At 37.0% G+C, this 25,305-nt stretch overlaps 1 protein-coding gene across 3 annotated transcripts in view; it reads right to left on the bottom strand.

Moving 5' to 3' along the window:
• Nucleotides 1–25,305, bottom strand: part of ZMYM4 (zinc finger, MYM-type 4) — a 144,831-nt gene that overhangs the window by 84,587 nt on the left and 34,939 nt on the right. For all 3 annotated transcript variants that reach the window (XM_008585292.1, XM_008585300.1, XM_008585310.1), the window contains exon 2: nt 8,887–8,932. In XM_008585292.1, the coding sequence (XP_008583514.1) occupies nt 8,887–8,932 (46 nt within the window). The remainder of the gene's footprint in view (nt 1–8,886; nt 8,933–25,305) is intronic.

Here is a 25,305-nt window from a genome sequence, read left to right as displayed (position 1 = left end):
AAGTAAACTGTTTTAGTCCTTTTTGTGTTGCTATAAGAGAAATACCTGAGACTGGGTAATTTATAAGGAAAACAGATTTATTTGGCTTACGATTCTGGGACAGCTGCATCTGGCACTGGCCTCAGGCTGCTTCTACTCATGGTGGAAAGTGGCAGGCAGCCGGCGGGTACAGGCAGATCACTTGGCAAAAGGAAGCAAGAGAGCAAGCAACAGAGAAGAGGTGCCAGGGTCTTTTTAAACAACCAGTTCTCACGGGAACTAATAGAGAGAGAACTCACTCATTACTCCCCCCACCTAGGGAGAGCATTAATCCATTCATGAGGTATACGCCCCCATGACTCAATCAGTTTCCGACACTGCCAAACTGGAGATCAAATTTCCACAGGAGTTTTGGAGGGGACAACACATCCAAACTATCTCATAAAACCATAAAGGAAAAAACTGACACATTCACTATAATTCAACTACATTAAAATTAATTAGCTTCTGCATATGCAAAGATGTTATAAAGATATAAAAACAAGACATGAATTACAAAAAGTTATTTGTATCATAAGTTTATTGTTCAGAATATTTAGAAAACTACAAATCAGTAATGAAAAGACCAACAACCCAACAGCAAGTGGGCAGTACATTTAACTGAACAGACATTTCACAAGAGAAATAAAAAATGGCCAATAAACATGAAGAATATTCAACTAAATAATCAGAGAAATGCAAATTAAACAAAATGAATTCCATGATATATCCACCACACTGACAAAGTTTAAAAGTCTTATAAACCAAGTGTTGGTCATATGTGAGGTGACCACAACTATAATTAACCAGAGGTAGAAGTGTAAAAGGATTAAACTACTTAGGAACTAAGTTTTGCGTTTCTAGTAAAGTTGAGACTGTATACACCCTAGGCCTGAGCAATAATCTCCCCATATACACCCTACAGAAGGGGTAGGGGAAACTATATCTGTGTGGCAAATCTAAGAGCCAGCTGTTGTTTTCATAGAGCCCAAGAGCTAAAAGAATGATTTTCACATTTTTTTAAATGATTAAAAAAAAAATCAAAAGAACATTTCCTGGCACATGAAAATTAAAATTTCAGTGCCCACAGAGCTTTATTAGAAACAAGCACATTAATTCATTTAAGAATTATCTATGTTTTTGTTCTACAAAGGTAGCACTGAACTGTGGCAACAGAGAGAGTATAGCCTATAAAGCCTAAAATGTTTCTGGCCCTTTATAGAAAAAGTTTGCCAACCCTTGCCCTACAGCAATGAATGGATTTTACACTTTTTTATTCCCCCCAGTGGCTGGCCAATACAGGGATCCAAACCATTGACCTTGGTGTTACGAGGCTGCACTCTACCCAACTGAGCTAACCGGCCAGCCCCTTAAAACTTGTTTTTGACAAAGACCCACAAGAGGAAAAATATCTTATACTGAATTCCATACGTGGTACTTTCTGGTATGTCATCAGGAAACCTACACAAGAATGTTCATGCTCACAGAGGAAAGATTTGTAACAGAAAAACTAGAAACATCATGAAATCTATAGAAAGCAGAACAAATTTAAAAGTTCTCATATATTTTAAACGTAAGTCCTAAAACTACAAAACTCCTAGAAGAAAACATTTTATCCCAGAGGAAAAGTTTCACGAAACTGGATTTGGCAATGATTTCTTGGATATGGCATCAAAAGCACAGGCGACAAAAGCAAAAACAGACAAATGGATCACATCTAACTTAAAACCCTCTATACATCAAAAGAAACAATCAAAAGAATGAAGAGGCAAGCTATGGAATAGGAGAAAATATCTGCAAATCATATATCTGAAAAGGGATTAATATCCAGAATATATAAAGTACTCTTAAAACTGAACAACAACAACAAAACAAATTTAAAAATGGGCGAAGGACTTAAAGAGAAGTTCCTCCAAAGAAGAAATGTAATGGCCAACAACCATACAAAAAGATGCTCAACACCACTGGTCATTAGAGAAATGCAAATTCAAATTACAATGAGATATCACCTCACACCTATTAGGATAAACACTATTTAAAAACACAGAAAACAAGTGTTGGCAAGGATGTAGAGAAATTGAAACGCTTTTACACTATTGGTGAGAATGTGAAATAGTACAGCCATTGCGGAAAACTGTAAGACGGTTCCTTAAAAATTTTTAAATTGAGTTACCATATGATCCAGCAATCCCACTTCTACAGAATACATCCAAAATAATGAAAACAGGATCTAGAAGAGATTATTTGCACACCCATGTTCATTGCAGCATTATTCACAATATATAAAAACAGAAACAACTCAAATGCCCACGAACACATGCTCTTAATCTCACTATCACCGTTCTTTGGAATCTATCTACAGATATAAAACCACTAATAAATACATACATTAAAGGATTTAATGCATCATTGCCATGCATCATTGTTTATCATGGCAAAAAAATTAAAATAATGTGAAAAACAATGAAGAAAATGACTTATGCATCTAAATCACAGTTTATACTAAAAGAATTAGCGCTATTCCAGTTGAGGTTGAGGGATAATCATGATATATTCTTGAGAGAGAGAAGTGAGATGAAGAAAATTATGTACATGATCCCATTTTTGTTAAACAAACAAAAAAATCCTCAAAATATTTATATATGTATATCTGTATGTGTTTATATATAATGATTTTTATGAGCACTAGAAAAAACATGGAAGGCTACCTACAAAGCTATTGGCATTAGTTATAGCACGGAATAGGAACAATGATATGGGAAGGAGAGGCCAAGCCAATAGAAAAGCCAAAAATTTAAAAAATCAGATATGATCAGATTCATGCAATTTGTGTGTATGTATTAAATATTAAAGGAAGTGGTTAATGCTGTGAAGATCCCAATACAGACGTCTAGGATGAATTTTTTAAGCTGTTTATGGTTTAGAAAAAAATATGCCATGACAGTACACTGTTTTTCCAAAAATGGCCATGACAGTACCTCCAACCCATGAACTTTTCTATAATGTGATCCTCTTCTCCTGAATCTGGGCAAGTTTGCGACTTACTTATAATCAATGGAATGTTGTGGAACTGATGCTGTGCAACTTCTGAAGCTAAGTCAGAAAAGATAATCCAGCTTCTGCCTTATTCACTGAATTACTATTTTGTTTGGAGCCTTGAGACACTACAAAAAAGTCTGACTACCCTGAGGCTGCCATGCTATGAGAAAGGCAAGGCAATAGAGAAACCATGTACAGGTGAGCAGTTGCAGTCTTTGAGTCCTCCTATCCCAGGCACCAGACATGAGTAAATGAACTTCCAGATTATTTCGGCACTAAGCCATTGAGTCACCTCAAGACTTCAAATTTTCTCAGTCAAGACCCAAGACATTGTGGAGAAAAAAAAAACATACCCCGTATGCCCTTTTCTGAACACCTAAGCCACCAAATCCTTGAGCATAATAAAATTGTTTCACCACTATGTTTGGAGTGGTTTGTCAAGTAGCACATATCAGTAATCAGAATGCAAATTCAAAATATATTCTCTTACACAATTTAGACAGTAGGCTCTGGAAAACTATGTTAAATAACTTAAAAAGTGACATTACTGATAACAAAGTCAAATTTATAAAATATGCATGTTAAGTACTTAATAAAGTTCTTGAGTTCCAATAAAGGAAAAATCTTACACACAAAAAAAAATTCTTTCACAAAATTACTAGGAGAAAACCAGTATTTATAACTTAATATTATTTAACATAAGGAGGTTTTAAATATGTATATAGTTAATAAATGATCAATAGACATCCAACTATTTCATCCACATGTCTATCAGATTAGTACATGTGTTCTAGATGGCAAAATTCTATTTTTTTAATCTTTCCATTGGGAAATAGGAATGATCTTATATTCAAGCATTTGCAATATCCTTTTACCACCCTCTTATCCTACTGATCAACCTAAACTAAAATTCACATATAACTTACATCTTCTTTTCAGTGTCAGTTTCCCTGACACCACTCAATTTTATTAATAACAATACTGAAATATAGCTGTAAGTTGTCTGCAAAAATATTGACCTTTTTAGTAATACAGAGACAAAACAGAAATTAATGCAGTCCATTTTACTTACTCAAAAACTATACTAGTTATTGATCAATTTGTTTCTTTTAGGAAGAACCTATATCTTTATTTAATGAACTAAATAATTCTTGAGAACTGTGAGGTGTTTATCTTTAAGGCCATCTCAACTCTCTACCCATGTTTATATGCCCTAAAGAAGACTTTGTGCTTTGGTTTCAACATTTTCATGAAGATATTCCTTTACAATGTTGGAAAGATGCAAATAATACTCAGCAATAGACCAAGTAAACAAAAATTTTTAATCCCGTTGCTGGTCCCCGGTCCGGTACGGGGGCGACACTGAGGGTTGCGATCCGTTGCCGGACACGGAAAAAGACAACAAAGGAAAAAAAAAAAAAAAACTTAAATTACTCATTGTGCAAGGTCTTCTAGTCTCCTGCTAAGAAGAGTCCTAGTTCCTGCACTGGTCTGCCCACTTCAGCCCCCATCCCCTCCTGCTTACCCCATCCCACCACTCCCGGCACCCTGGCCTCCTTGCTACCCCCTCAACACAAGGGCCACATATCTGCCCCAGGGCCTTTCACTGGTGGCTCCCTATACTCCAGTCTTCCGCCTAGAGATGTGCACAGCTCACTCTCACTTCTTCCAAATCTCTGCTTAATCGTCAACATTGAAGTCTTTCTGGACCATTCTCTTCCAACTAGTGCCCCCTCCACCCTCCCTTTTGTTTCCAGAATGTTCAGCCCCCTCTGACACACTATCTGTTTAGGGGCAACACTGAGGGTTGCGTTCCGTTGCCAGACACGGAAAAAACAAAAGACAAAAAAAAAAAAAAAAAAATTTTTTTAAGTAGTTCTGCTTTAAAAAACAAAAACAAAAAAACCAACCATTTATCAGTTCCTTTTTTAAATTTCATTAAAAAATGTTTTTAAATTGTATCAGTTCTTTTTAAAATTGAGCTGCACTGATAAGACAGATAATATTATAATTCAGACAAACTGATGTTGGCTCTCCATAAGGAGACATAATAACTTCAGTCATGGTTAATACTCCTTAAAGCATTTTTGTTACTTTACAAATTATTCCTTTATTTCTATAAAATAATTGTTATTCTTCAAAACCTATGATTCCATTGAACTAGGAAGCAGTTCAGAAATAGGTAATGAAAGATTTAAGAGGGGCTGTGGAGTCAGATAAACCTGCATTCAAATCCTGTTTCCATCACTTAAAATTTAAATGATGTCTCTTAGCCTTAGTTTCCTCCTTGGTAAAATAGAGAGTCTTAGTATCTTCATCTAGAAGGCTGCTGCTGCAGGTACTTCATACCTAACAACAGTTCCCTCCCTTTACTTACAAAGAGATCCTCGATTTTATTCTTGGCAACAATGGGCACAGCTAAAGAACTACAATTCCCAACTTTCTTTGAAGCTAGGCTAGCCAATGAGATGTAAACCAAAGTACACACACAGGTAAGGTTTCCAGGACATTTCTTGGAAATTCTCCCTTCCTACTTCATTCCAGGCTGAAGATACACCAGCCATCTTAGAACACCATGCCTCCTTGAAAATAAGCCATGCCCAAAGAATGTGATTCAAAAAGCTAAAAGGCCCCTGGATTCCAGAAAACCACAGAGCCATATATTATCATCTGGGCTTCTTTTATATGAGAGATAAATTTCTATCACATTTCTATTTTATATAGTTTAACCTAATATCCTAATTAATACAATTATTATTAGAATTTTTAAAAGATAATACGTGTAAGTGTACACTGTACATAAACTGGTACATTGCAATAACTCAAATAACAAAAATAATTTTTTAATCCAAATAACTACTTCATGACCAAATCAGCAGTGCTCTTATTTTTCCCTTGAAGTTGTCAAGTCTGTTATGTTCGATGAATTTATTGTCATTAAGAAAATTAATCATTGCTGAATGACCAGTTGGTCATCTCAGACATTTAATGAATAAAAGTCCTTGATTTAAGGAAGCAGCTATCTGAATGCATTAAATAAAAACAATCTCCCTCTTCTATTTGAATTTCTTTCAAACTTCAATGGTTGAGGGAACATGAAGTAAGATGATCCACAGTATCAGTCATTGCCTCTATCACTATGCATCTTGAAAAATCCAGAGCACATCCTGGTACTGGCCAGCTACCAAAAAAAAAGGAAAAAGAAAAATCCACAGCACAGATTGTCCTGACAAATGAGGAACTAGAAGTTGGACACCCTACCTTCTCTTTTTACCTACATAAAATGTTGAAGTCTTTTTTCTTTTAAATACCCTTTCACTGAAGACACTATATCTTAAGTCAACTCCGACTTTTCATGTTTATAACAAATTTCCCAAGTTCCTCACTGATGAGGTTAGTTCTACCAGTTTATGTGTAGATACTATATTTTGCTGAAAATCTCATAAGGGTTATACCCCAGGAGGGCAGAATCTGATCTACAAAACAAGTATATGAATACCTATGTTCTGGTGGTATTGGTCAAGGAGTACATGGTAAGTTTAGTACTACAGTAGACATTTTGATGCCTTGCCTGAGATACACTGACTCTTCTTATTTTCTGAACATGGACCCCAAGACAAAATGGTAGGCCACAAATGACGATCTTTGGTATCAAAGATTTCCTGAACATCATCTATGTAGCAGTCTGCCCTTCTCTCTCCTGGACAGGTGTCTATGTTCCTGAATCCTCTTCATGGATAGAGGATAGTATCCCCTCCAAGGTAGTCACTTCTCTGCCTCCAGAGCTTTCAATATCCCTTTAATGATAAACTACCAGAAAGGGGAAGATAAAGGGTAATCTTTATTGTATCATTTGCACCCAACATTTGGTATAAAACCCTCTGCTTTTAAACCTCCAGCCTAATAATGTTTGAGAAGGTGGAGCAGAGAAGCACCATGCACCAGCAACCCCAGATGTTGGGTGTAGGGCCCCAAGTACAGCAGCCTGGTTACAGTTTTCAGATAGATTCCTACTGCCACTTTAAGATTGTTGTTACTATAATAACTTTAACAAATAAAGCAACAGATTAAAATCTTCATTAGAAAGCTATTTGATTCATTTCTATTACAAATATACAAACTTGAGCAAAGGCATGTCCAAAGCAGGTATTCAAAAATTATTTGATGAAAGTGAGTAGTAGCAGAGGGATACCTTTTAACAGCTATGTTTTACTATCTGGCCCTATTTCCCCGACCACAGATGATTGGTTCAAAGATGAACATCAGAATCGAGCCACCCAATTATAATCTTTCTCCTAGGAACTTGAAATTTAAAATAGATATACAGAAAAACTAGAAGTCATTAGAATGTAAATGTTTTCTGGCAGCACTGTAGAGAACAGGACCATGATCTGCTTCTTGCTGAGTACCCTGCAGGAAATTTCTTCTTTATCTCCACCCTAAATTCTGTGAAATAACCCAACATACATCTAAAACGTTTCTTCTAGATAAGCTAGCTAGAGTCTATTTTGGTTGCTTGTAACAAAAAGGACATTCAATAACTAAATCCACTAGTGGTCAGAAGAGCTAATTACTCTCAATATTAAGGAACAGAAAGTCAGATATTGTCTTAAAAACAAAGGAAGGAAGGGAGGGAGGAAAGAAGGAAGGGAAGGAGGAAGGAAGGAAGGGAAGTAGGAAAGAAGAGAGGGAAGGAGGAAAGAAGAGAGGGAAGGAGGAAAGAAGGGAGGGAGAAAGGAAGAAAGGGAAGTAGGAAGGAAGGAAGGGAAGGAGGAAGGAGGGGAGGGAAGGAGGAAGGAAGGGAGGGAAGGAGGAAGGAAGGGAGGGAAGGAGGAAGGAAGGGAGGGAAGGAGGAAAGAAGGGAAGGAGGAAGGAAGAAAGGGAGGGAGGGAGGAAGGAAGGGAGGTAGGCTGGCTGGTTGGTTCCCCTTAACTCAGTCAGGAATTCTAGTTGACAAAATTTATCCGTCATAAATAAGCACACAAACATCCTTTGATGATTCATCAATTTCTATTCTTAGATTTATTCTACAAAAACACTTCAACAAGTATATAAAGATGTGTATAAGAATACATATTCATTGTTGTTGATAATAGTGAAAAATTTAAAATAACTTACATATGTATAAAAGAGAAAGCTGGTTAAATTATAGTACAGCCATACAATAAAATACTGAGTAGCCATTTAAAAGGGTGCATAGGTCTATACCCACTGACATAGAAAGATGTCTATGCAGTTGAATGAAAAAAATATTCATGAGATTCTCACATACCTATATAAATCCCCATACACCATATATAGATATATACATTCATACAAAAAAGTCTGGAAAGATATATTTTAAATTTTTAAAACTGGTTATCTTTGGAGAATGGTAATGACAAAGGCTTTTACTTTCTACTTTATTCATTTCTGTATTGTAAAACTGAATGTATTACTTTTATAATCATAAGAAACAAAAATAATTTTAAAAAATCCTGTAACACAGAAAGAATCTAAAGAGAAAATTAAGAAACCTTAAACAAAGCAGAACCTTTAAAAGTGGTAAGTTAAGTATAATCTTCTATATGACTCACAGACACAAAGTGTGGCTATGTTTCAGCACATTAATAACTGTGAAAGTAAAATATTTATTGGAAAATAAAGAGTAAGACACCTACAATTCAGATTAATGTGCTAAAAGTACTAATAGGATATGATGAGGCCTAGGTTAAATCAAATCAGACCATCACATAAATCAGCCCTAACTAAACACTGTAATAGTTAAATGCTGTATCTAGACTTACATTTATTATCTATACATGATTCTTTTTCTCAAATAGTACTTACAGTTCTCTACAACTCCATCAAAAACTGCACCACTTTTCTGTTCAAACTGAAAAAGCAAAAAAGGAAAGAGAAAAGTAACATTATTATCATATTCTCTTCTATCATACTTCTTAGTACCCCTCCCTGCTCCCCAAGGAGTTGTAATTTTCAACCCAAATTATGCAAATGCACAAGAACATAAACAAAAACACTGCCGAATAGAGCAAAATAAAATATAGATTTTTGTTTGTTTGTTTGTTTTGTCTTTTGGGCAAAGGCATGTCCAAAGCAGGTATTCAAAAATTATTTGATGAAAGTGAGTAGTAGCAGAGGGAGGGGGAGAAGCCAGCCTGTACAAGGATCCAAACCCTTGACCCTGGTGTTACAAGGCCATGCTCTAACCAACTGAGCTAACAGGCCAGCCCTAAAATACAGGATGAACAAAAAGGAAGTTCTCAGGCCAAAGCCCCCAAATCAAAAACCAAGAGATAAACTGTATCACCTAACTATAAAAAACCACTTATTTTTTTAATCACTCTTACGTCACGACAAAGGGATGATCATATATATTTGTAACAAAAATAATAAACACAGCCAACACTTACTGAGAACTCCCTAACACTTATTGAGAACTCTGTAAAAACTGAACAGAACAATTAGCAGTGACAACTTTTGCTCTTAGGTTAAAGCCAGAAATTTGCTGCTGTTGAAATGAAAGCAAGCAATGTTGTAGGGGTGGTTCCTGTTGAGTATGTTAGGGCCTAAGAGAAGTAGAGCCAAATCTGAGGTAATTCCAGACCGCCAAAACAGACACAGGGGAAAGCAAAGCAGAGGCAACTCCACCAAAGAACTAAAGAAATTAACATACTCCACCCTGAGTCTTTAAAAGGCCTCTTTAGTTTGGCAAGTGTTAGTATTGCAGCCTCTTGGTTCCCCGCCTCCTACTCACCAATGAGGCAAGTACACAAGGAACGCTGCTTCTAGCTCAGTCTTGTCTACTATTACCCAGAGTCAGTCACCCTATCCAAGGGAGAAACTTTTTTTTTTTTTCCTTTTTGTCTTTTTTCGTGACCGGCAACGGATCGCAACCCTCAGTGTTGCGCCCGCACCTCGCTCAGCCAGTGAGCAGCTGGTCTGTATGTGGGATCCGAACCCTCAGCGGGAGCGCCACCACACTCCCAAGCGGCACACTGTAGCAGTGCGCCACCGGGCCAGCCTGCAAGGGAGAAACTTTTAAGAGAAAAAGAACTACCTAGCTACCTACATGACTATGGAAGAAATACAACAGCTAGCCATAGGCAATCAACAGTATCTGATATTCATAAATATGAACAGAAAACCAAGGATCCCAGTTTTCTGAAAGAAATTAATTACATGAAAGAGAAAGTTCAATGCGAACAAACAGAAAAACCACTCCAGAAGGAAAAGGGGTAATCTGCAAAAAAGAAATTTCTAAGAAGTATTTTAACTGGTATCTGAGAGGCAACAGATGCAAAAAAAAAAGTAAGCACAGGTGGCCATGAGATGAAGACATGAAAAATATTTGTAAACAAAAAAATGACTGCCAAAATAAAAACTTATTGGGCAGGCTAATGACAAAATTCTCAATCAATTTCAAAAAAAGAAAAGACGAAAGACAAAAAGTTGAAATACTGAGCCAGTAAGTCTAACAGCAATCTCAAAGGTACCCCAAAAGGAAGAGAATGATGGTGAGGTGGAATAATAGAAGAAAATTTCCCTGAAGATATGAATATTTGAGATTGAATGAACCTATCAAATACCAAAGAGGTAATGGGGAAAAAAAAAAAAAAAAAAAAACACATCCTGGTAAAATTCCAGAAATTCCAAAAAGAAAAGAAGAAGAATAAAAATTCTTAACACAAGTGATTTATAAAACACATTTAACTTAACTGAATTCAACTTTGTAAACACCAAAAAAGGAAAGGAAAACAAAGGAAATAGTCAAGGGCCTTCCACTCCATAAGCTATGCTCTAAAATGAAGTCATCATCCTTGGGAGATCTGATCCTGTAAGCCAAAAAGTGAAAGCACTTGCCTGCACTGAAAGGGATCCAAGTGTTAAAAAAGACAACATACTTTTTGTACAGTATTGCCCCTAGGCATTTTGCCTGATGCTCAACCAAAAAAGCTGCAGTCTTACACAGTATTATACAAGAAAAAGCAAAAAAAATAGTGGCAATATTACCAAGAGGTAGTATGTCTATACTTTACGGGCAACTTACAGGATTTTCTAAGGGACTACCTACCACTTCACCTTATAAGCTGATTACAAAATCTAACTCCTGACTAAGATAAGACTTTGTCCTATAAGAAACAGATTCAGATGGATATAACGTCTCCTCTACAAACTGGCAAACAAAAGATGACTTCCAAGTCCTAAAAAGAAAAAAGAAAAAAGATTTGTCATTTAGACCACTCACATTTTCTTATGAAAAATATTTAACAAAATGAAAATGAAATACAGTAATTAAAATTATACTGGATATTAGAAATAGTAGCAACTGATTATTGCTCAGAAGCAATGAAGGAACCTCAGATAGGAAGATCAGGCATTAAAACTTCAGAACACACTCTTTCAAATGGAAAAGATTCCAGAAATAAATTTCCTTCTCTATGGGTTCAAAACCAATCTCTTGTTTTCCTACCTCTCCCTCCTTCTCTCTCAAAACAAAAACAAAAAAACAAAGACTAAAACAATTGCCTCTTATTCACCAAACAATTTCTATGCTTGTTTACAAACAGAGGCAATAATATCCAGCAAGTCCCTTTTGTTAACACTAGGTACATATTTCAAAACCAAAGGAACAGAAAATAGATTAGTGACTGCCTAAGGCTAAGATGAAGGAAGAGGGTAGAAACAGGGACTACTAATAGGGGAGAAAAACGGAATACTAATGAGTATGAGGCTTCTAATGAAAATGTTCTAAAATTGATTGTGGTGATGGTTGCATCATTGTGAATATACTATAAACCACTGAATTGTACACTTTAAATGAATGAATTACATGGTATGTGAATTATACCTCAACAAAGCTGTTGTAAAAATACATTGAGAAACATACTTCTATGAAGTTTAGGTATTAAAAAAACTGAAAGACAGTACTGAAACAAAATTAACTAGAGAGATGTTAAGTGAGCATATACTAGTAATTTTTAAAGAGTTAATTTTTAATATATATATACATATTCAAATGTGTAAATAAATAATATGTCTAATACAATGAAGAATCTTAGGTACAATCACCTGTACTATGAGGTTACCTCACTTTAATGCAAATCTCTTTACATATCTGAACTTCCTGATTAGGCAAGGCATCAATTAAAGGAAAGTCTAGCTCTGAATGAATTTTTTTATTTTGCTTTTATTTGTTTTGATTCAAACCTGCTGATGACCACTCACTTAAGATTGTACAAGCAGATAACACTAACCCTGTTCTCAAATGCTGGGCAAGACTCCAGAACATCTGCTTGGCCTATACTCTCAACATTGGGTGATGACAAATTTACATTTAACACGGAGCTTTGTGATAATATTAAGGTTTTACTAAACTTAAGTTCAGGTACTTCTTGTCCAACTTGTATGTTTATAAATAAGAAATGAGATATAAGCAGTTAGAAATTTAGCTTAAAAATGAATATTGTGGTACTCATCCTTCAAGTTCTATGAAAAATTTAATTGAGTCAAGATGCTTTTCCTTCTCTCTTTCTCCCCACCATGTGAGGATACAGCAAGAAGGCAGATGTCTGCAAGCCAGTCACTAAAGTCCTCACTAAGAATCTGACTATGCTGGCACCCTGATTTTGTACTTCCAACCTCCAGAACTGAGAAAATAAATTTCTAGGCCACCAATCTATGGTATTTTGTTATAGCAGTCCAAGCAGACTAAGACATTATCAAAGCAAAATTAATTTTCCCTTATCTAGGAAAAATTTCTAAACAAACGTGTGAGAATTTTATGAAGAAAATTATAAAAATATTTTTAAAAAGTCAAGCTGATTTTCTTTTTAAAAACATGAAATAACTATTCTGTATAAACAGGGTTTTCTCAATACTGTACTACAAAACCAAAAAAAGAAAAGAATGTAGATACTGATTTAAGACAACAAAAATCACTTAATTTTAATTATCAAAATAGCTACATAGTTTCTACCCACTGACTTAAAACAGGTGGCTACTGTAAATCAAAACTTGTAAAATAAATGTTTATACAACTTTAGGAGCTATGTGACAACATATTAGTCAAGAGAATGGGCTCCAGTCTCAAACTGCTTGAGTTTGTTTTTGGTTTTGGTTTTTCTTTGGCAGTTGGAGGTATGGGGATCCCTCAACCTTAGTGTTAAAACACCACGTTGTAACCAGCTGAGCCAACCAGCCAGCTCTCAAAACGCTGCAGTTTAAATCTCAGCTCTACCACTAACCCGATATGTAACTTTTAGCCTCAAATTTCCTCATCCATAAAACATGGATACAGTGATACCTACTTCATAGTGTTGTTAGGAGGTTAAATGAATAAAAGTACAAAAAGGACTTAGCGTGTTACTTATAAAATTTTAAGTAAAAAATAAAAGCAAGTTATTATTATTATACTAATAAAAAATATGTTTCCACTATTTTAAAAATCAGAGTTCACTACAAGGTTTCATTTGTAAAATGAACAAACAACACTCAGCCCCCTATATTTCAAAAATTAAGCACTGGGGGTAAAACACATTTTTACTTATAAAACAAAACCAAACCCACAAGATCCCTAACCCTGGAGAGGGGGAAAAAATTCCAATATACTGTGAGTTGGTAAACACACCACCCACACCCACCCTCTGCCCAATGGAAAAAAAAAAAAAGAGATCACAACTAGAAATCCTGGACCAATATTTGTTTTTAAAAGTTAATTTTCGGGCCGGCCCAGTGGCGCACTCCCGCCGAGTGGCAGCGCTCCCGCCGAGGGTTCGGATCCCACATACAGACCGGTTCCCGCTCACTGGCTGAGCGAGGTGCGGGGGCAACACCGAGGGTTGCGATCCCGTTGCCGGTCCCGGTCCGGTACGGGCGCAACACTGAGGGTTGCGATCCGTTGCTGGTCACGAAAAAAGACAAAAAGGAAAAAATAAATAAATAAATAAATAAAATAAATAAAAGTTAATTTTCTCTTTTAACCCATTGATGCTTCACAAATTCCCTGGACAGGACTGATAGAATGACTAACAGCATAAACATTAATCTCAAACTGCTTTTAATATCTGTAACAATTAGAGAGTTTACCTGACAAACTTATTCAATGACAACTAAATAAGAGACCAATAACTCTAAAATAGTTTGGGGAGTTGATGCTGGGTTATTAAATGATTAAGTAGAGAATGAAAATTATCAAATGTGATTCATTTTCCTCCTCTCTAAAACCTATTCTTTTCAGCACTGGTCCCTTTTTCATATTAGTGGCAGCCCCAAACACCCAGGAGATCAAACAAGAACCCTCAAAATTAGGGTTCTCCCCTCCATTCCCTTCAACTGATCAATAAGAACCATCATTTCTATTTCTAACACACCTTAATGTTTTAGCTAAATCCTTACTCTCCATCCCCACTGATTATGTTTGTAGCTTTTAGATTTGTTTTGAGTCTATACTCTATGCCAGACACTTTAGAATAAAATAGTAAGCAGAAAACAGACCCAATCCTTATTCTCATTTGGAAAATATACTCGTACATCAATCAAATAACCATCTAAAGAAATGAATGGTTACAGAGATAAACACTCTGTAGAAATGAACTCTGTTGAACGAGAATGAGAAAGCCTATTCCAAGTAGAAGGTTCAGGTAAGACAACCTATTCCTTCATTTAAGAGCTGAAAGATGAGTAGGAATTAAAACAGGAGTAGGTTCAAGAAAAGAACAGCAAGTGCAAAGGTTCTCAACAGGAGAAAGAAAGGAGAATTCAAAGAACAGAAAAAAGGCTAACTGGATTAGAATTCATGAAGTAGAGCAGGCAAGTGTTTCAAGATAAAGCTAATGACAAGTCATGTGCCAAACAATGCAGGGCCCTTTTCACAGACAGGTGATCACATATTCTTGTTAGCCAAAGACATCCCAGTTACATCTATCATATCCATGTAATTGTTAATGTACTCCCTTTCACTATCAAAAGTGCCTGAGTTTGGACACTGATATAGGTTGAATATGTCCCCCAAAGTTTCATGTATTAGAAACTTAATCCCCACTGTGCCAGTGTTAAGAAGGTGGGAAATCCTACCACGGTAATTGAAAGGTGGGGCCTTGAAGAGGTGATTAGATTGCGAGAACTATACCCTCATGAATGGACTGATCCACTCATGGAGTAATGTGTGTGGTTCTGATGGCTTTAAAAAGAGAGCAAGTGAGGAGTAGCACTCTCTCTTACTCAGCCATCAGCCATGTGACACACTGCATTGCTGTGAAGGGTCACCACACACCAACAAGGCCCTCACCAGATGTGCTCCCTGGACTTTGGACTTTCCAGCCTCTGAAACTGTAAGAAACAAATTGGATCTATTTATAAATTACCCAATTTCAGTACTTTGTTATAAGCAACAGAAACTTACTAATAAAGTCATCATAAGTATTAGTCATATTTAGATACTGGACTTTATCCCGGAAAAACCATTGAGGGAGGGAGGTGGTAGAAAGGAAGATCTGAGTTTTGAAAATCACTGGCTATGAAGTAAAGTCATTTCTCACTCCTACACAATGTTCTAATCACATCAGTCACATTATTTCCACTCTCCTGGGAAAGACCTCACCTGATGAAATCTTACTGCTTCTTCAAAGTCCAGCTCTTAACAAGGCCTTTTCTGACAACTCATTTAAAATTCATTACTCCTCTGTAGCACCTGATTTATATTTCATTTACAGTCACTTGTGGTACAGTTAACTTGTATATGGGTCAGTACCACTTTTTAGATAAATTTTTTCATCCTGGGGTATTAGGCCCTAGCACATTGTATTGCATAATCTCTCAATATCTTTTTTATTAACTGAGTGCCATAGATTTGCATTTCCCTATATTTGTTATATAAAACCTGCAAGATGTTCTAAGAAAAAGAGTCCTGTGATCAAATAAATATGAGAAATATAAATCTCTTTTTTGGTGATTAACAATGAATGCTAATGTATTAAATACTAAAAAGTCCAAAGCAAAAGAAACCTCTAATATTTTGTTGATGTCCAGCATTTTTCCAAATGTACTTCACCACACAACACTTTTGAATGATAACAGTTATTCACATACTACAGAACCACCCTGGGACATGATACTAACTGATGTCAGCATTACAGGTTTGTAAGTTTTGATGTATTTTAACACAAAAAGGTCAGTTTTTAAAATTTAGTAACATACTGCAAAGTAATATGTTTTTAGTTCTTTTTTATTAAACAATCATGCCATTTGACCATTCTCGTTTTCAAAAATATTGTATAAGCAAGGACTTTTCCACTTGCCAGTTTAACAAATACATAGAAAAGAATATTATTTAACATGCTAAAGAGTATTTATTTCAAATTATCAGCCAAATTTAATCAGGAAATATTAAATACGAATGGTAAATAATACTTGGTTCCTACCACTCTCTTCCTCCTAAACCTCTCCTGTCACTAACCAAGTACAGCAATCTTTCCTACAAAATATAGAAATATTGTCAGAATTGTTCTCAACTCAAAACTCCAGGAATCCATTAATAATCAACTGAAGTTGGCAAGCAACATCAAATATTTACCATGTAATTATTATTGACATGATATGATCACTATTTTACCTTGTTCTAAAAATACTAGTCAATGCAATAAAACAAGAAAAAAGAAATATAAAGAGTAAAAATACTAAAAGCAAACAAAGTTATCATTATCTGCAGGTAACATGATTATGATTGTCTATTCAAAAAGTCTAAGATCGCAGGGGCCGGCCCTGTGGCTCACTCGGGAGAGTGCGGTGCTGATAACACCAAGGCCACGGGTTCGGATCCCACATAGGGATGGCCGGTTCGCTCCCTGGGCGAGCAAGGTGCTGACAACACCAAGTCAAGGGTTAAGATCCCCTTACCGGTCATCTTTAAAAAAAAAAAAAAAAAAGTCTAAGATTGCAGACTGAAAAGGTAGGAGAATAAGAACACATTTCAATAGGGTGACTCTTTACAAAATTCAACATTCAAGGAATCAATAACATTCCTATGAACCAGCAATAATTAGTTAAAATATAATTTTAAAAATCCAATTCACAATAACTACATATAAAAAGTTCTGGAAATAAACTTTAAAAATGAGTAAAGTTATCATGAAAAACTAAAACATTTTTCTGAGGGTAAATAGACGGTTCACCATGTTCACGAAAGGAAAAAGGCAATACTACGAAGAAGTCAATTTCCTCATAAAATAGGGAGGGTGAGAATGAGTTAGAAAAGGGCCGAGCCCGTGGCGCACTCGGGAGAGTGCCGCGCTGGGAGCGTAGCAGCGCTCCCGCCACGGGTTCGGATCCTATATAGGGATGGCTGGTGCGCTCACTGGCTGAGCGTGGTGCAGCAGGTCTCAAAAAGGACAAAAAAAAAAAAAAAAAAAAAAGAATGAGTTAGAAAAGAAACCAGACAAAATCATTATCAAAGACATCTGCAAGAATAACTATAAAAGCAATATCTAAGAAAATGTTGAATTATAATAGTAACAAGGAGGAAAATATGTCCTACCATATATCAAAGGTATAATTAAAATGTCATCATTCACATGGTAATTAATAGATCAATGAAACAAAACAGAAAATACAAAGTTCCACATATCCTTAAGAATTAGAATATAACTGATGGGAATTTAAATGAGTACAGCCATTATGGAAAACAGTATGAAGGTTCCTCAAGAAATTAAGAATACAACTACCGTATGACCCAGCAATCCCACCATTGGGTATATATCTAAAGGATATGAACTCAAAAAGATATCTGCACTCACATGTTCAATGCAGCATTATTCACAATTGCCAAGATATGGAATCAACCCACGTGTCCATCAACAAATGAATGGATAAAGAAAATGTGATACACACACACACACACACACACACATACACACCCCACAATGGAACACTATTAAGCCTTTGAAAGGAAGGAAATCTTGTCATTTGTGACAACATGGATGAACCTGGAGGACATTATGTTAAGTGAAATAAGTGAGGCACAGAAAGACAAACACCGTGTGACCTTGCTTATCAGAGGAGTGTAAAAAAGTCAAACTCATAAATACAGAGAATAAAATGGTGATAACCAGAGGCTGGGAGGTAGGAGGATTGGGGAGATGTTAGTCAAAGGACACAAAATTTCAGTTAGACAGGAAGAATAGGTTCAAGAGATATCTTGTACATCATGGTGAATACAGTAAATAATACATTGTACACTTGAAAATTGCTGAGAATAGATTTTAAGCATTATCACCACAAAAAAAAAAAAAGCACGTGAGGTAATGCATGTGTTAAATAGCTTGATTTAGCCATTCCACAACACATACATCTATCAAAACATCAGATTATTCACCATAAATATATACAATTTTTGCCTATTGTTATGGTTTGAATGTCCCCCCCAAGCTCACACTGGAGTTTAATTCCCAACATGGTATTTGAAAGGTGAGGCCTTTAAGAGGTGATTGGACTGTGTTGGCTATGCATTCATGGAGTAATCCATTCACAGATTAATGGGTTAATGGACGAATGGTTATCACAGGTGGCACTAAGGGTTTTATAAGGCCAGCTCTCACCCAGCTCTCATTATGTGATACCCTGCCATGGGACTCTGTAGAGTTCCCATCAAGAAAAAGGCTCCCATCAGATGCAGACCTTGGAATTCCCAGCCTTCAAAACTATAAAAAATAAATTTTGTTTCACTATACATTACCCAGTTTCAGGTATTCTGTTGTAAGTAAGAGAAAACTGACTAATACAACTGTCAATTAAAAATACATATATATAATTTTAAAAAATTATAAAAAACACTTCTACAAGTTCCCATCATTAATCCTATCGCCTACTTGCCTTGCCTCTTCTTCTTGAAGATGTGCTACCAGTACTCCAACCAAATTAAGATCAACCCCCTCCACTTGTGCAACTGGGTGAAATCTTACCCTCTCTTACTTTCTCAAGGACACTCTACCAAAGTCTCCATTTTCTCTCTTGCACCATTGATTTCTTCCTCTCTACTGGATCATTCCATAGTGTACACACATGCTTTCATTTTCTCCTATTTTAAAAAATATTCTCATGACTCTTCATCCCCCTAGATCTACTGCTTACTTCTGTTTCCCTTGACCAGCTAAACTCTTCAAAGGAGTTGTCTCTGATTCCCGTATTTTGAACCAACTTCAGTAAGCATTTGCCTCCACTATTTTCACTGAAAATTTTCTTGTCAAGGTCATAAGGGACCTCCATGCTACTAAACCTAATGATCAATTCTCATTCTTCAAGGAAAAAGAAATTAGAATGTGACAAGTAACCATTTAAGGTGGAGAAATCTGGATGACTACTGCACACCAAAATAAATTCCAGATATGTTAAAAATAAATCGCAAAAATAAGCGCACTGGAAGATAGGAAAGTCTTTTAACCAGAAACGGAAATCCTCATGAAAATTATTTAAAAGCTTCACCACATTAAAAAAATTGTTTGAAAAAGCTTATAGGCAATCTGGGGCGGGGATGGGGGAGTGGGGGGTGGGAAATTGTATTAACAGCATGACAGTGGTTAATATCCCACACTCAATTAAAGAGCACCATCCCAATAGAAAATGATCAAAGAACATAAACAAGCACTAAGCATTCAATCTCACCCAAAAACAAAATTAAAATGAGATACCGTTTTCGCTCAGATTGGCAAGGCAAAGATACAAATAAATGGAGAAAGACAATAATTCCCCTATTTTTTAAAAACCTACCTGTATCTTGGAAATTTCTCTTTACACAAAGATCTACTTCACTCTTTTTCAGTGGCTGCATAGTCTTTTATTGTATTATACTGATGAATATTTAGGTTGCTTCCAGCTTGTTTTATAAATATAAGACTGTAGCTGTCATCCTTGTACACACAAGTTGGCTTATCTATGTGAGTCTATCTATAGGATCGATTCCTAGAAGTGGAATCACTAGGTTAAAGGGCACAGGCATTTAAATTTTTGATAGATGTTAACAAATTGCCCAACAAACCATTCCATTAATACACATACCTACCAATTTGCATTTTTATTTTACATTTAATTTTCATTCCTTTAATTTTGAGTAAGAATCTTTCCGTACAGTTACTAACCATGTGTAATTCGTGTTACTATCAAGTGCCTGATTGCAGAATTTTTTAGGTGGCTTGAGGCACTGCTTCCTAAACCATTATAATTAGTAGTTAACATATAGCAGGAACCTAACCCTGTGCCTGGCACATTTTTCAAGCACGTTACATGGCTTAATTTAATCTCCCCCAAATCTCATAAGGTAGGTAATTTTGGGGAGGGGGGTTTGGCCAGTAAAGGGATGCAAACCCTTGACCTTGGTGTTATAAGATCGCAAGGTAGGGACTGTTAACACCTCTGTTTTACAGATGAAAAAATGAAGTTACTAAGATGTTGAGGACACACACGCACAGCTTTGAAAGCCTCCCAAGAAAATAGTCCAAACTCTGACCAAATACAGGACTCTCCAAAATCTGGCCCCACCTTCCTCTACAGCTTCATCTTCTCCTGCCTTCATGTTCCCATTACATTCCTGTCCCCAAAGCAAATGCTCCAGTTATTATAAATGCCCTGTAGTTCACCCAACCTTTCAGGTAGTTTCATATATCTGGACCATTGTGCACAGTGCTTAAACTTTTCCAGTTTTACTTAATTCAATAGTAAACACCTACTCAATTTTCGTGACTGAGCTAAAGTTAGAACTACTCTGTGATGCCATAATCTCACTCACAACCCACACACGCCCAACTTCCTAAACAAAGAAGAATTCACACCTCTTTCCTAGCTCGACTACAGCAGATTTGTCTCTGATAGCAACTATAAAAACTTAAGTCCAAAGTTGGGAGTGTTACAAGGAATCAAATACCCATACACTTATTTATTTATTTATTTATTTATTGCAGCTGGCCAGTACAGGGATCGAGCCTTGGACCTTCTGTGTTACCAGCACCAAGCTCTAACCAAATGAGCTAACCAGCCAGCCCAACCCATACACATTTCTGAAGCTGATTATCACAAAATATTCCATTCTTTTTGTAGACCAATCTGCTGACAAATAACAAGGGTTATACAAATCTTGAGTTTAAATCCCATTTTGGAGACCATCTAAAAAAGAAATCAATGAAAATAAACACTTTTTATACAAAGACCTTTTTTTTTTTTTTTTTCCCTTTTTGTCTTTTTTTCGTGACCGGCAACGGATCACAACCCTCAGTGTCGCGCCCGTACCGGACCGGGACCGGCAACGGAATCGCAACCCTCGGTGTTGCGCCCGCACCTCACTCAGCCAGTGAGCGGCCGGTCTGTACGTGGGATCTGAACCCTCGGCGGGAGCGCCGCCGCACTCCCAAGTGGCACACTGTAGCAGTGCGCCACCGGGCCGGCCCAAAGACCTTTAGAATTACATAGAAATTGAAAATAAAATCTAGTTTCTTTCAACAGAACCTAAATGAAATGAACTCGGTAAAGTATTAGAGATTCCACACTTCCCAAAACTGCGGGCAGGCAAAAGTGCATCCTAGATATATAGCATACTATTATTTTCATATATACATATATATGTAAATATATATATACTATATCCTAGGCTATACTCTCACAACACATTTCTGTGACCAGTTTGGGAGTTGAGGGCTTTCCTCAAACACCAACCAAGTAATCCTCCAGTGGATACCACTTGGGCATCCTCTAATTCAATTCAATTCTGACACTATCTGGAGTTAGCTTCGGATCACACAGGTTGAAGGCTCTGTCCAACATGACTGCCCCCAATTCAGATGCCAATTGCAAGCCTCAGGTTGTGACCTGTGCTTCCAATCAGCTGACTATAAATGGGGTTCCCTCGACCCCCTCCTCAGGTTCAATTAATTTGCTAGAGCAGCTCAAGGAACTGAGAGAAACACTTATGTCTATTAATCTATTATAAAGGATATTACAAAGGATACAGATGAAGAGCTGCATAGGGCAAGATATGGGGTAGAAGAAGCATGGAGCTTTCATGCCTTCTGCAGGGCACCACTCTCCCAGCACCTCCACATAATTCAGCAATCCGAATGCTCTCTGAACCTTGTCTTTTTGGGTTTTTATGGTTTCATTACATATGCATGACTGATTAAATCACTGGTCACTGATGATCAATTCAACCTATAGCCTTGGTCTTTCTGGTGACTGGCCCCCATTCTGAAACTATCTAAGGGCTCCCTGCTACCAGTTGCATCATTAGCATACAAAAGACATTCTTATCTCTCCAGAGATTACAAGGGTTTAAGAAGCTGTGTATTAGAAAACAGGGGAAGAGACCAAATACCTATTTCTTATATCCCAATTTCACACTAGCCTAAAGAGGTTTTTGCATATTCTGTATTGCTGTAAACCTAACACCTACGACACTGCCTAATATAGAACAGATGTGCAATAGATGCTGGTTGAATAAAACAATTACTTTTATTATTTAATAAGTAGTTTAAATTGTTTATATTAAAAACTTAAAACTGCTAGAGTGTACTTTAAATTTTGCAAGAATCTCAAAGATTCAGCAGAAGCTTCAAATAATTATGTTTGCAACAGACCACCCCAAATCAAATGTCCAATCCTCCTCGATCACCCCACAATGGTCATGCTAGGTTATTACTCCAATACAAACATCCCTTGATAGCAAAAATAACAAAAAAAAAAGGAAAAAGAACAAATATCCCTTGATTATTCTTTCAAATTTATTCATCCTGATGATTTTTATAATCATTTTCTCACACTGGAAAAGTAACAAATTTGGGCCGGCCCCGTGGCGCACTCGGGAGGGTACAGCGCTGGGAGCGCGGCGACGCTCCCGCCGCGGGTTCGGATCCTATACAGGACTGGCCGGTGCACTCACTGGCTGAGCGCGGTGCGGGTGACCCCACACCAAGGGTTGTGATCCCCTTACCGGTCACGAAAAAGACAAAAAAAAAAAAAAAAAAGGAAAAGTAACAAATTTGTTATGTAAAAAAGTTTTTATATTATATTGCCTGTACAGGCAAACCTTAGTGCAGGACTATATAAATGACCATGCAAACTGAAACCATGCAAAGCAATCTTTTTTTTACTTTTTGGCTGCTGGCCAGTACGGGGATCTGAACCCATGACTTTGTTATTATAAGGCTGTGCTTCTCTAACCAACCGAGCTAATCAGCCAACCCAGTCATACAAAGTAATCTTAATGATTAAAGGGAAAAACTAAAACTGTTCCATGATCTTTAAAATTTTTGTCAAAACATTTAAAACATTAAAACCTCTGTAAGTATAGATGTATAGGGAAATGAAAAATATTGTACAATTAATTTAAAACACAAGAAACACTGAGAATAAAGTGTTTTATTTCCTTATAGAAAAACTTACCAATAGTAGATAGTGCTTGCCTTCTTCTCACGTCTTATGATACAGAACAAGCATATTTTCTATGCCCTGGCAAACTGTCATGATCCTACATTGGATTAGCTTCCAAAATTTGACCCTCTGCCCTTTCAATCTTGTGAATCTCTAAGAGTTCCTTTACTGTGAAATTTTTGCTGGCATCACTTCCACTAGGACATCTTCATCCTTTCTGTCACATTTTTCTCATTTATGTCAACAAGTTTGCCTTCACTAAGTTCCTCAGGCTACATATCTACACATTCCCCTTAATCGCCACTTGGCAATTCTACAAGTTTATGGAAAGATTCGTATTATCTTTTAATTATATTTTTCCACAAACTTTTTTCTTTTTTTTGTCCTTTTTGAGACCGGCCTCACCACGCTCATCAGCCAGTGAGCGCACCGGCCATCCCTATATCGGATCCGAACCCACGGCGGGAGTGCTGCAGCGCTCCCAGCACCGCACTCTCCCGAGTGCGCCACGGGCTCGGCCCCCACAAACTTTTTGAAGTATCTTCGTATGTCTCTCATCAAAGAAGTTAATGATGGGGCTGCCTTACAAAAACGACCTGTCCGGGCCAACCCCGTGGCTCACTCGGGAGAGTGTGGGGCTAGGAGTGCCAAGGCCGCGGATTCAGATCCTATATAGGGATGGCCAGTGCGCTCACTGGCTGAGCGCGGTGCAGAAGACACCAAGCCAAGGGTTGCGATCCCCTTACCGGTCACAAAAAAAAAAAAAAAACTGGCCTGTCCCACATCAACATTAAATAGCTGATGATCATGACTACCTGCCTTAATTAATCCTTGCAATCTGGGTGCAAATTTCACACCAGCAAGCCTACGTATTTGCTCTAGCAGCTTCACTAGAGTTCTTAAATATTAATCCATGCCAATTCGGAACTGATGAAACCAGCCTTTACTGGCAGTAAAAGGTTCTCCAGTCTCCTTGTAATTACAGTTTTCTTTCAATGCAGCAACTAACTTCAATGCTTTGGTTTGAAAGCTAATCAAACTGACTGGGATCTGTTTCTAGTACAATTTAAACTAAAGATGTCATCTGAGCCGGCCTGTGGCTCACTCGGGAGAGTGCGGTGCTGGTAACACCAAGGCCCCGGGTTCGGATCCCATATAAGGATGGCTGGTTCGCTCACTGGCTGAGCGTGGTGCTGACAACACCAAGTCAAGGGTTAAGATCCCCTTACCGGTCAAAAAAAAAAACAAAAAAAAAACTAAAGATGTTGTCGCAATTTATTTTTAACATGTACTAAATTTTTTCAATACAGTTCATACCACAGCTACATGCAGGCCTAGTTCTTGTCCTACCTTCAGTTAACCTGTCACCATTTTGTTTGTTTATAGCAGTTGGCCAGTACAGGGATCAAAACCCTAGACCTTGGTGTTATGAATACCACATTCTAACCATCTGAACTAACTGGCCAGCCCTGTCACCATTTCCAAATCTTCTAATCACATCCAATTTTTCAGTTCCTTTGTTACCACTTTTCATTTCTTTTCTGTACTCTCATCTTTGTTGGTCAATTCTGTCCTTTGATTACCCATTTTTAAAAAATGTCACATGGAAGAAAAATATGCAGTACAACTTCACACTTTGCTCTCTATGTACAAACTGAATAACAGATGCACAGTGACCAACTCCAACAGACTTTGAAAGAAGTGACATAACTGGTCATTGATTATGATGGTCTGTTAGGTGATCTGTTGACTAAAGAACCAGCATCGAAGTTTATACTTTATGCAATTACTCACATTTACTCTACCATAATACATGGAATCTGAACCGTATCGTTAGGGGAC

The sequence above is a fragment of the Galeopterus variegatus genome, unplaced genomic scaffold (genome assembly GCF_000696425.1).
Source record: "Galeopterus variegatus unplaced genomic scaffold, G_variegatus-3.0.2 Scaffold106, whole genome shotgun sequence".
Lineage (NCBI taxonomy): Eukaryota > Metazoa > Chordata > Mammalia > Dermoptera > Cynocephalidae > Galeopterus > Galeopterus variegatus.
Note: the sequence above shows the minus strand (reverse complement) of the source record. Positions and strands in the feature narration are given on the sequence as shown.